Genomic DNA, 12007 nt, shown 5'->3' on the forward strand with positions numbered 1-12007 from the left:
AACATAAGAATTAGGAGCAGGAGTAGGCCATTCGATAAGATCATGGCTGATCTATTCTAACTCCACCTACCGGCCTTATCCCCATATCCCGTTATCCACAAGAAATCTATCAATCTACTTATCTGTAAAGTTGTGCTATTTGTTAAATCAATTATCTCTCCAGGAGATATATTTTACATATAAAACCTAGGAGCTGACACTCTTATTACAATGCTGCATTATTGGAGATGTTAAACAAAATGTAATACTGTGTGTACACTGCTTTATTTTACAAATATTTTTTATTTAACAGTAGGGAGTAATTACATCATTAGTTGTAGCTGGTTTGAAAGAGTTACTGAGCCCAATAAATTAAGGGAGTGAATATTTAACTTTTGATTCCAAATTACCCACCTTGATGTGTTAATCTACTGATATCTAATTAAACTTCAGTACTCTGGGGCTAAATGCTGATTCTAACAGTGTTCTGCTTCACAATTAATTACATTCACTGTTAATCAAAAGCACCTTTAAAAAATGAAAGATTCTTGTTAATTATAGTTCTAGAGTATGTAATCTTTTAAGATGCTAATTGTATGGTTCTCACTTAACAGAAAACAAATTCAAACCCTATTATGATTATTCTGTATATAACTAAAACTATACAACAATTCTGAGCCCCAATTCTATCTACAATGCAAATGACAAGAATGGATGTGAGGAACTCTTAATCTGAAAGCTTTCACTGTGCAGTGGCCATGGCTTTCTGCAGCAGTTGCAACATTATTGGATAGACAGCAGCAAATTCTTTCCCTTCTCTTGCTCGTACAGATTGAACGTAGGCTTCAAGTGCACCTCTGAAAAAGAACTCAGAATCATTAACATTGATAAATACTGTACAACATCTGTGAGCTTAGTAAGACTATCTCTCCCGTCCACATGGAGCGAGAGGTTGGTGTGGTTTAATAGGTCGCAGAGGTAGGGAGGAGCAAGACTTGAGGACTTTAAAAATGAGGATGAGAATTTTAAACTGGTTCCTCTGAGGGATAGGAGCCTTGTTATGGGAGGGGACACAAAGGAAAGGAAGAGTTGGGAAGCCCTGTGAGCAGGGAGTTAGCATAGTCGGGCCTGGACGCAATGAATGAGGGCAAGGCAGTGGTGGGAGGGAAAGGCAGAACAGGTCATGACACGGATGTGAGGATTAAAGGATAGATGAGCGTCAAAAAGGACCCCAAGGTTCCAGATTGGCTCAGTGAGGTGGAGTGTTCATCCTTGGATGGTGATGCTGAGGTGAGGAGGCGCCAACAGGAACCAATCAGGAGAGCCTCGGTCTTGTCGATTTCAACTGGAGAAAGTTAGCTCTCACCCAGGACTTGATGTCTGATATCAGTGGAGACAGAGAGATCGTCATCCACATACACATGAAAATTAACCCCATGCCTGTGTCTGACATCAAGCAGGAGCACATAGATAGATATTAAAGAGGCTGAATGCTCGACTGCCAATACAGCAGGTCCAAGGTGTTTTCACTTGATTTAACAAGGTCACATTTGGGCAACTGCTTTTAAACAGTTCGCCAGCTGAATTTAATTTTGTAATAAGCATAAAGTCTCACACAGATATTACATTAATAAGGTTGTTGTCTGAATTATATTTAAAAACTCAGAAAGGAACCCAGGATAAGTGTTAAGAGGTTTTAAACTGCTTTCCAATGGAATTATAAGAATAAAAATATAAGAGCAGTTGGAATGTAGGAGGCTGATGAACAAACTGCCTGACTATAAAGAGGAATCGGCTTTCGGTGCAGCAAGATATGAGGAGCTGAAACAGATTCAAGGCTGCGTTAAACACTAAACCACTGCACATGAAACACACCAGCCAGTTCAGCTCAGTTTAACAGCACAACCTTATGCACAACCTTAATCATGAAAATGTCACTCAGCTCCCTAAGATTGCCCCTTCCAACACTGACATTTTCTGTCATGTACTCTGGTCAACATATTTAATTTTGCGTGAAATGAACACCAGAGTGATCAATAACTAGCGTTTGTCAGACAGAATATCCACAAGGGAATGACAAACAACTAAAATAATCATCTTCCAAAAGAGAAATATAGGCCAGTCCTATTATAATAATATTATATACCACGGTGTTTGGAATCCATAAACTCCCACCCTTCCTGCAGTTCAGTTTCCTACTCGTGCCCACAGCCAGCTCTCGCTATTTCCACACTGGCCAGTTCCCACGTTAAAGGAAACGAATGGCCAACATCTGGTTTACTGGGTTGTGGGCAATGTCACTTCCTGTTCCCTGCGCGTGTGCAAAGCAGGAATTGACGGGTTGTCCTAGATTTCTCTTTCAGGGGTTGATTATTTTAGATTTCCAACATTCCCCCAAAAATTAGATTTTCAACATAAACCTAGGCTGGAGTAAGTAGTTTGATACATTTTGAGAAAACAACAAATACTTTTAGAGAAGAGGATACATGACATATGTAACAGAGTGAGAAGATGATGTAAATCCAGAACAAACACTAGCAGAGTTAATGTTACCTGATGAGAACCAGCCGGTCCTTTTCTGCTGGATGGTCATCGAGCCATTGAGAATAGCGAGCGACTGACCACTCTGCCCTCTGCAATCAGTTCACAGTGTTTAGTTAGCTGGACTATAAACTAACATAAATAAATACTCCGCAAACATGCTGCTTCAACAAAACCTTTCTGCTAAAATATTAATAACCCCCCCTTCCCTTCATGAAGGTCTTTTTGAAGACAGAAACACAAGATGCAAACCTGGAATTTCACATTAACAAAACGACTAACAGAAGCTTCTACATGACTAGTTTGTGTGACAAGTCTGTCTGTTCCAGTAAAGGGAGAGTTGATGCGTTGAGTACCTGGTGAGGGGACTTCAGCTCAGGTGGAGCTCTGGTAAAGAGGAAATGAAGAATGCTGCTGTAGGGAACAATATCTCCTACAGCTGGGCTGTTAGCCATGTGTTCACTGGTCTGGAAGAGCAATGGTCTGTGAAGTACAATACATAGTTAAGGTAATTTTATAACAAAGTACTGCATTAGCCACGTTTATGCAGATTTACTAAGTTCTATACTACTGACTGTTGTATAATAGTCAAACAACACTTCATTGTATTTCATGTTATTTTATCAATGTGTTGGGAGTACATTTACCTTTCTATTTGAGAATTTCAGATTATCAACGTTTAATATGTACAGTACTACTCAAGAAGATTACTTAAGGTGCAGCTGTGGCAATAGTGTTTGATGCTGAATTTGCTGCATCATTAAATGATTGAAAACCCCCTATTTATTTTATAATATACATTAACAAATCACAGGTTGCTGGACTTAGTGTAAAATTAACAATTATATTAAAAACAAAACTTTCAGGACAACACTTTAAGAGTAATCAATATTCTGTGGATTTGGGCAAAGCCCCAGGATTGCTCAATTTGGCAACAGTTTAATGAACTCTAGCCTCAACCAGCAAAATCTTAAACAATTTCAGATATTCTTCATATTATTGAGGTGTATAAAGACAAACAGCAATACATGCAGATTTTGACATTTCCTTGTCAGTAATAATAGACCAGACACAACATAGAACATAACTGCTCATGGAGATCTGCTATTTTAAAGCATTGAACAAATGTTAAGAAACCTCACAGCGAGGAATTAGAACCCAATGAATTTTGAGGAATCTGCATTGAATGTAAAAAGTGTAACGAGAAGCAGAGGATATCATACAATGAGACACAGGCACAAACATTTCCTGGAGGGAGTGTCTGACCTGAACGACCGCAATAATCTGTAGGACTTTCCAAGATCAGAAACTCTCCTGCAGAGTGGCCCCACTGCCAATTCCATCTGCAACGTTTGAAGAGGAAAAGATCTGACATCACATACACACAATGGGACACAAACACATGTAGCTTTGGGAAAGCAATAGTCTTAATATTTATTGTAAACAAAAAATTATAGATTCTCTTTATTTCTGAACCAAACCAAAGAAAACTCTGGTCATTTGAAAAATGTAACCAATTTCTGTGAAAAGTCTCTGTCGAGCAAATGCTTCTTCTGAACAGATGTTTATATGATACAAGTTTATATATAACTGCAATGTCCAGCCACAATATAACATTACATTTGTAAAGCGCCTTTCATGTCGGGAGGATGTCCCAAGGTGCTGAACAGTCAGGGATTAGGACTCGAGTGGGGAGGTGGGGTGGTTGGGATCAGGGAGGGTGGAGGGCAGAAGGGTACGAGAGTGGCCGAAGGCACGGTCGAAGAGGAAGGTCTTGAGATGGGCCTCGAAGGAGGCAAAGGAGGGAACAAGGCAAAGGGAATGTGGGATGGAGTTCCAGAGGGTGGAGGCAGAGAGGTTTGGCGCCAAGAGGGGAACGTATATGATATAATCCGCAATTCTCTTCCACACGATCACAATAATCAGTTTAGCTAATAATTCCAATTGCAGAATTGAGTGGGGACTGATCGGGCAGCAATAACGGACAGGGAATGGCATCCACATAGCAACCACATTATCAGGGAATTCAGGTGATAATAAAGCGAACTATAATGAGGAAGTAAATACATATACACCTTAACCCTCATCGATACTAATAAAGACATAATGCGGAGTCCTGTAGCTCAGTGGTTAGAGCACTCGCTTTGCAAGCGATAGACCCGAGTTCAATTCCAGGCAGAGGATGAAACCTTGGGCAAGTTTCCTTACTCCACACAGAGCCTAATAATAATCCCTCCAAAACCAAAAACAATAATAAATTGGTCATTTTCAATCTACGACTGTTTGTGGGACATTGCTGTGCGCAATTGGCTGCCGCGTTCGCCCACAAATATACAGTCAATTCACTTTACAGTGTGTTCTGTGAAGCGCTTTGGGACGTCCTCCCAACGTGAAAAGCGCTATATCAAATTTCCAGGTTCCTCCGCGCCGTGGCCCAGCAGCGACTAGCCAGAGAGGGTGAAACCTGGGGCTCAAATTGTGGCCTCACTTGGGGCTGGGGTTTAGCCCCTCCCACTCCCCGCATGTAGATAATTTAATATAATAATCTATCTATACTAATAAAGACAAAATGTTTGTCTGTGGGTCTGTCCACCAATAACCGATTGACTTAAGACATGATTTATATCTCATTGTAAAGTCTTGCATGGGGGGGGTGTCATGGGCATAGTTTTTTCAGGGAGCTCCTATCGTTGATAAGCTATGACCTAAATAAGATCATCACACATGTATGGCAGTTTTGCTTAAGATGTACACACAGTGTTTATGGCGTGTTAAATGGTTTGTGAGTGGTATCACTGAAATCTACATTCCACAGTGGATCCTTTAGTTGCAAGCTTAGCTGCAATGGATACAGATAGTCAATAAATATACACCTTAATCCTCATCAATACATATACACCTTAATCATCATCAATAAATATACACCTTAACCCTCATCAATACATATACACCTTAATTCACATCAATAAATATACACCTTAACCCTCATCAATACATATACACCTTAACCTTCAGCTGTCAGTAGTTGCAGGTAAACAACATTCCCCAAGAGTTTGGTTTTGAAAAGAAACATTTTGCTTTGATGTTTCCCAATCCAGTTATCTGAATATTCATTGCTTTGCAGGTGCTCCTCAGCACCAAATCAACCAGAGGCCGAGAGAGAGAAACATCATAGGCTTCACTTGTCAGAGATGTGGGCCAGAGTGTGCTGTTAAGACATGGACTCTCCCAGGAAATGCCCAGGAATCAATTCCCATTACAACACTATTCTGAGGATTATTATAATAAATATCAGAAAATATTTTTTACTTCTTATATCTTTTGTTGTATTGAAAAATATTCTGTTCACTAACAGTGATTAAAGTCTGTCCTGATTGATCCTAAATACAGCTTGTACTTAGTGCCCAACTTTTCGGTGACAAGTGACCGTGAACGTCAGATTGTTCAACAAGGAACCTATTCTGATCTCATGCTTTGGTTTAGGTAAAGATCAGCAGATGTAATTTAATGGCTTCCTCACCAGTTTGTTCTGATACAAATCAAACAGCAATAAGGTGCACAACAAAAGGGCATGTCCAATATGCTATTCTGTTGTTATTCATTTAGGCAAACAATTATTGCATTAAATCACCAATATTTCAATAGTAGCTTTGTATCTTTCTAACTAAAATATCTGAAACAAGCGGTCAGAATCTACTGAACCAACTCCGTTAGCTTTGACCTAATGAGAGTTAAATGTCATTTTTATGGTTCAACATAATCGCCATTTCTGAACTAAACTCATGATGATAAAAAAATCCTCTTCTACAGAAACAGTTTCAATATTCACAGTCTCCAAATATTCATTAAGTGCAGTCTATATTTTATAATGATTATTCTTATTGTAAATTGGTGATTTTCACCTACACCCAATTTAGATTTTTTCTGTCTCAATAACAGGACATGGAGCTTGATAAAACCTATTAAAGTAACTTTTTTAATATGAGGAAAAAGGGTAAAAAATCTTGTAATGTGTTAATTATCACTAGTAATAATAATCATTCTATCATAGAAAATTCCATTGTTAATTTATAATAATGTGTTCTGGTTACTGCCCTCACCTCCCATAGCTGCTCGTGGAGCTGCCTAGACTCAGTGACCAGAGCACAAGGGGATTAACAAAAACAGGGATAATTCTCTCAACTTCAAAAGGAAATGCGTGGATCAATGACTCCAATACAATGTACAATTAAGGAGATTAATTCCATATCTGGATTAGAAACCTCGACTCCCTCATTCCATGTCCATCATTTGTAATGATAGCTACTGAAACTGCCAGTTCTCTAAGGCCGGCTCAATTTATATTTAATTGGAAGGGAATTATATTTCCTGCTTCAGAAGTGATGTTGTCCCTGATATAATATTGGCATAACTGGCTGTAATGCAATGTAATCATTTTTATTCATTTCATTATTAATCTGGGTTTGTTAAGAAAATAATCTTTGCATTTGATATAGCATCTTATCACATTGTTGAGACATCTCAAAGAACATATTGTAAAATGTAGTGACTGTGTATTTTGTGGGCAAAACGCGGCAACCAATTGTGCACAGCAGTGTCCCACACACAGTCGTAGATTGAGTGACCAAATTATTACTTTTTGGGAGGGATTATTACCCCCAGAAAGCGATTCACCAATCAACTAACAACTGAGTTCCTACTTACTGCTCAGTAAACAGAGGGGTAAGGAAACTTGTCTAAGGTTTCACTCTGCCGAGGAATCAAACCTAGATCCTATCGCTTACAAGGTCAGTGCTCTAACCACTACACTATGGGACTCTGTAGCATAGTGTTGTTTAATAATCTCAAAATAACAAATTTACAACGTATAGACAAGAAAGAAAGACACCAGCCTGTTACCTGTGCAAAATCTGCCGCCAATCTCATTTTACCTCCTTCACCCAAGGGTCTCAGTAGCGTTGCATTGCGAATGAACACTTGGATGGCTCTCTGGGCAATGGTTTCTGTACTGTCATAGATGAAGTCCACACATTCAAAGGTTCTAAAATAGTCATTCATAATCCGTGCCACAAAACCTTGCAGTTCTTTCATGTAAAGAGAACAGGGGACTTCTGGTTTCCCAGACAAAGGCCTGAACAAATGAATGTAAAACAAGTTAATATCACACAATTATTTAAAAAAAAAGAAATTTATAGAGTAGAAAAGCTAAATGTTTGGGCAATAATTTTTACAAAGTTCAACAACAATAAATGAATTATGAATAAGGTCAGAGCATGTGGAGTCAGGCGAAAAATAGCAGAATGGATAGCAAGCTGGCTACAAACAGAAAACAGAGAGTAGGGGTAAAGGGTAGCCACTCAGACTGGCAGCGGGTGGGCAGTGGTGTTCCACAAGGATGAGTATTGGGATCCACTGTTGTTCACAACATACATTAATGATTTGGATTCCGGAATCAGCAGTACAATTTCAAAATTTGCAGCCAACACCAAATTGGGGGAAAGTACTTAATACAGAGGAGGACGGCAACAAATTACAGCAAGACATTAATAAACTTGCTGAGTGGGCATTTAAATGACAAATGCATTTCAATGTACAAAAGTGTGAGGTGGTACATTTTGGCAGAAGGAATAACAAAGTCACATACAGCCTGGAAAATAAAAACCTAAATGGGGTAGAAGAGCAAAGGGACCTAGTGGTACACATACACAATTCACTAAAAGTAGCAATGCAGGTTAATAAGGCCATAAAAAAGCAAACCAGGCTTTGGGGTTCATTTCTAGAGGAATAGAAATGAAAAGCAGGGAAGTTACAGTAAGCTGCTATAGAACCTTGGTTAGACTACACTTTCCATGCAGTTCTGGTCCCCACATTATGGAAGGGATGTGGAGACACTGGAGATGGTGCAAAGGAGATTCACAAGGATGATCCCAGAACTGAGAGGTTAGACCTATCAGGAAAGGCTTGGACTCTTCTCTTGAAAAGAGGAGGGTCAGGGGTGACCTGATAGAGGTCTTTAAAATGATGAAAGGTTTTGATAAGGTCGACATAGGGAAGATGTTTCCACTTGGGGGGGGGGGGGGGGGAGAACCGACCAAAACCAGGGGCCATCAATATCAAATAGTCACCAATAAATCAAATAGGGTAGCTAGAAGAAATGTCTTTACACAGAGAGTAGTGGGAATGTGGAACATGCTCCACGAGGAGTTGTTGAGGCAAATAACATTGATATATTTAAGTGGAAGCTAAAGAGGAAAATGAGGGAGAAAGGAATAGAAGGTTATTCTTGAAGGCTTAGTTTAGGGAGGGCAGGAGGAGGCTCATGTGGAGCATAAACACCGACACAGACCAGTTGGGCTGAATGGCCTGCTTCTGTGCTGTATATTCTAATGTAAATGATCTATCCTTTATGGATTTAAATTTTTGATGAGTTTTATAATGTATATTTATATGACAAAAAAATTGATACCTCTTAGGATTTGTGTGAAATTAAAGATTGGGAATTGGACCAAATAATAACCTGCATTTTCATGTAATATATCATTAGAAATTGACAGCTAGTAATTCAACTTAGAGTTGGGGTATTTTCTGAAAATTTTGAACAAGTCCAATCCATAATTCTGTATCTTTGAATGTACAGATGCCCATTGAAATATATATCAAATGCAAGGATTATTATTATTATTATTACTATTATTATAAAGTGCTTCCATATAGGTCTATTTAGGTCTTGAATTTAAGTGGAGCCAACTTTGCTGGTATGAGAGAGGATTTAGCTAAAATAAACTGGGAAATTAGACTTAAGGATTTGACAGTAGACCAGCAATGGCAGACGTTTAAGGAGATAATGTAAAATTCCCAGGGAGCACGTATTCCTTTGAGGAATAAGAATGCCACGGGAAAGGTGGCCCAACCACGGCTAATTAGAGCAGTTAGGGAAAGTATAAAGTTAAAGGAAGAAACCTATAAAACAGCTAAGATGAGTAGTAAACCCGAGGATTGGGAGAACTTTAGGGATCAACAAGGGAGAACCAAAAAAGTGATCAAGAGGGAGAAAATGGAATATGAGGGCAAACTAGCGAGGAACATAAAGACAGACTGCAAGAGGTTTTATAAATATATAAAGAGGAAGAGGCTATCAAAGGTAAATGTGGGTCCGCTACAGGCAGAGACGGGGGGATTATAGTTGGGGACAAAGACATGGCAGAGTCATTAAACAAGTACTTTTGCAACTGTCTTCACCTTAGAAGACACCAAAAACCTACCAAGAATAGAGGGGAACCAAGAAGACAATGTTAGCAACTTGGGAATGAATATTAGTAAAGAAATGGTTTTAGATAAATTGTCAGGTCTTAAAACTGATAAATCCCCTGAACCTAATGGCCTACATCCCAGGGTTTTAAAAGAGGTGGCTACTGAGATAGTGGATGGCTTGTCTTTGATCTTCCAAAATTCTCTGGATTCTGGAACGGTTCCCATTGATTGGAAGATTACAAACGTGACACCACTATTTAAGAAGGGTGGGAGAAAAAAGATGGGGAACTATAGACAAGTTAGTCTGACATCAGTGGTAGGGAAAATTCTCGATTCCTTAATTAAGGATGTCGTTATGGGATTGCTGGAAGACCATAACAAGATTAGGCAGAGTCAACATGGCTTTACAAAAGGGAAGTCATGCTTAACTAATCTTTTAGAGGTTTTTGAAGATGTATCTGCAGGTTAGATAGGGGGGAACCAGTAGATGTAGTATATTTAGATTTTAAGAAGGCATTTGACAAAGTGCCACACAAAAGGCTATTGCACAAGGTTAAGGCCCACGGGATTAATGGGAACATATTAGCATGGATTGAAGAGTGGCTAACGGGTAGAAAACAGAGAGTAGGGATAAACAGGTCATTCTCGAATTGGCAGGATGTGACTAGTGGAGTGCCACAAGGATCAGTGCTTGGGCCTCAGCTATTTACAATTTACATCAATGATCTCGACGAGGACATTGAATGTAACATATCTAAATTCGCGGTTGACACTAAACTCGGTGGGAGAGTAGCTCTGAGGATGATGCAAAAAGATTGCAACGGGATATAGATAGGCTCGGGGAGTGGGCGAGTAGGTGGCAAATGGAATTTAATGTGGGGAAGTGTGAAGTTATTCACCTGGGTAGGTAGAAAAAATAGAAAAACAGATTATTTTCTAGAGGGGGAGAGATTAGATAGTGTTAGTGTTCAGAGGGATTTGGGTGTCCTTGTACACCAGCCTCAAAAAGTTAGTTTGCAGGTGCAGCAGCAACTAAGAAGGCGAACGGCATGTTAGCGTTCATTGCAAAAGGTTTAGAGTACAAAAGTAGGGAAGTCTTGCTGCAACTGTATAGGGCTTTGTTGAGACCGCACCGAGAATATTGTGTGCAGTTTTGGTCTCTTTATTTAAAAAAGGACATACTTGCCCTCGAGGGAGTGCAGCGTAGATTCACTCGGTTAGTTCCTGGGATGAGGGGACTGACCTATGAGGATAGGCTGAATAACTGGGGTTGTATTCTCTAGAGTGCAGAAGAATTAGGGGGGATCTTATTGAAACATATAAGATTCTTAAAGGGCTGATAAAGTAGACACTGAGGATCTGTTTCCCCGGTGGGAGAATCTATAACCAGGGGTCAGTCTTAAAATTAAGGGTCAGCCTTTTAGAACAGAGTTGAGGAAACATTTCTTCACTCAGAGGGCAGTGAATTTATGGAATTCACACCTCCAGAAGGTTGTAGATGCTCAGTCCTTGAACATTATTGAATTATTATTATTAATAATAATAATAATCTAAGGATTATTATTATTATCTTCAAGGCTGAGACTGATAGACTTTTAAAAAAATAGAGAGATTAAGGGATATGGGGATAGGGCAGGTAATTAGAGTTAGGTCAGAAGATCAACCATCTTATCGAATGGCGGGGCACAGGCTCGAGGGGCCGAATGGCCTACTCCTGCTCCTAATTCTTATGTTCTTATAGTTTGGATTGGATTATAATACAGAGCAGCGTGGACACACACTAATGTCCTTCTCGTTTCTGCGCTAAACTGGCCAACTTCCATATCATTTTAGGTCACCCCCACAATGGCTTCTCACAAGCTGCACATGTGGGTGCACATCTGATGACCTGAATGTTGGGCATTGATTTAGGTGGGATGTAGGTACAAGGTGGCCAGGTGTATACAAAATACACCAGCATTTCTGCTTTGTTACAGCTGGGCTGTTCTGTCATCTTCAAGTCAACCAATGTAAACAGTATCCCCATCCAACGTGGAACTCATAGGAACAACATTCATCAATTATTACCCTGCAAAATCCTCAAGGTGCATTGTGATAATAATGGCCTCAATGGAATCTTCCACCGATTTCAGTAGCGGCTGAACTGCATTTCCCATGAGATCCTGAATTGTCTGAAGGAAAGGGAAATGTTACACTTTGTGACAGGAAGTAAAATGTCAACCTTATTCTCTCATTT

At 39.5% G+C, this 12007-nt stretch overlaps 1 protein-coding gene across 1 annotated transcript in view; it reads right to left on the reverse strand.

The window, feature by feature from the left end:
- Positions 1–262: 262 nt before the first annotated feature.
- cog5 (component of oligomeric golgi complex 5) overlaps positions 263–12007 on the reverse strand; it is a 38766-nt gene continuing 27021 nt past the window's right edge. Inside the window, exons 17-22 of the mRNA XM_042335141.1 lie at positions 11839–11942; positions 7420–7651; positions 3787–3863; positions 2877–3003; positions 2533–2612; positions 263–836 (exon numbers count right to left, since the gene is read on the reverse strand). Of these exons, the coding sequence (XP_042191075.1) occupies positions 722–836; positions 2533–2612; positions 2877–3003; positions 3787–3863; positions 7420–7651; positions 11839–11942 (735 nt within the window). The 3' untranslated portion in view covers positions 263–721. The remainder of the gene's footprint in view (positions 837–2532; positions 2613–2876; positions 3004–3786; positions 3864–7419; positions 7652–11838; positions 11943–12007) is intronic.

This window comes from Callorhinchus milii, unplaced genomic scaffold (genome assembly GCF_018977255.1).
Source record: "Callorhinchus milii isolate IMCB2004 unplaced genomic scaffold, IMCB_Cmil_1.0 Scaffold5, whole genome shotgun sequence".
NCBI lineage: Eukaryota > Metazoa > Chordata > Chondrichthyes > Chimaeriformes > Callorhinchidae > Callorhinchus > Callorhinchus milii.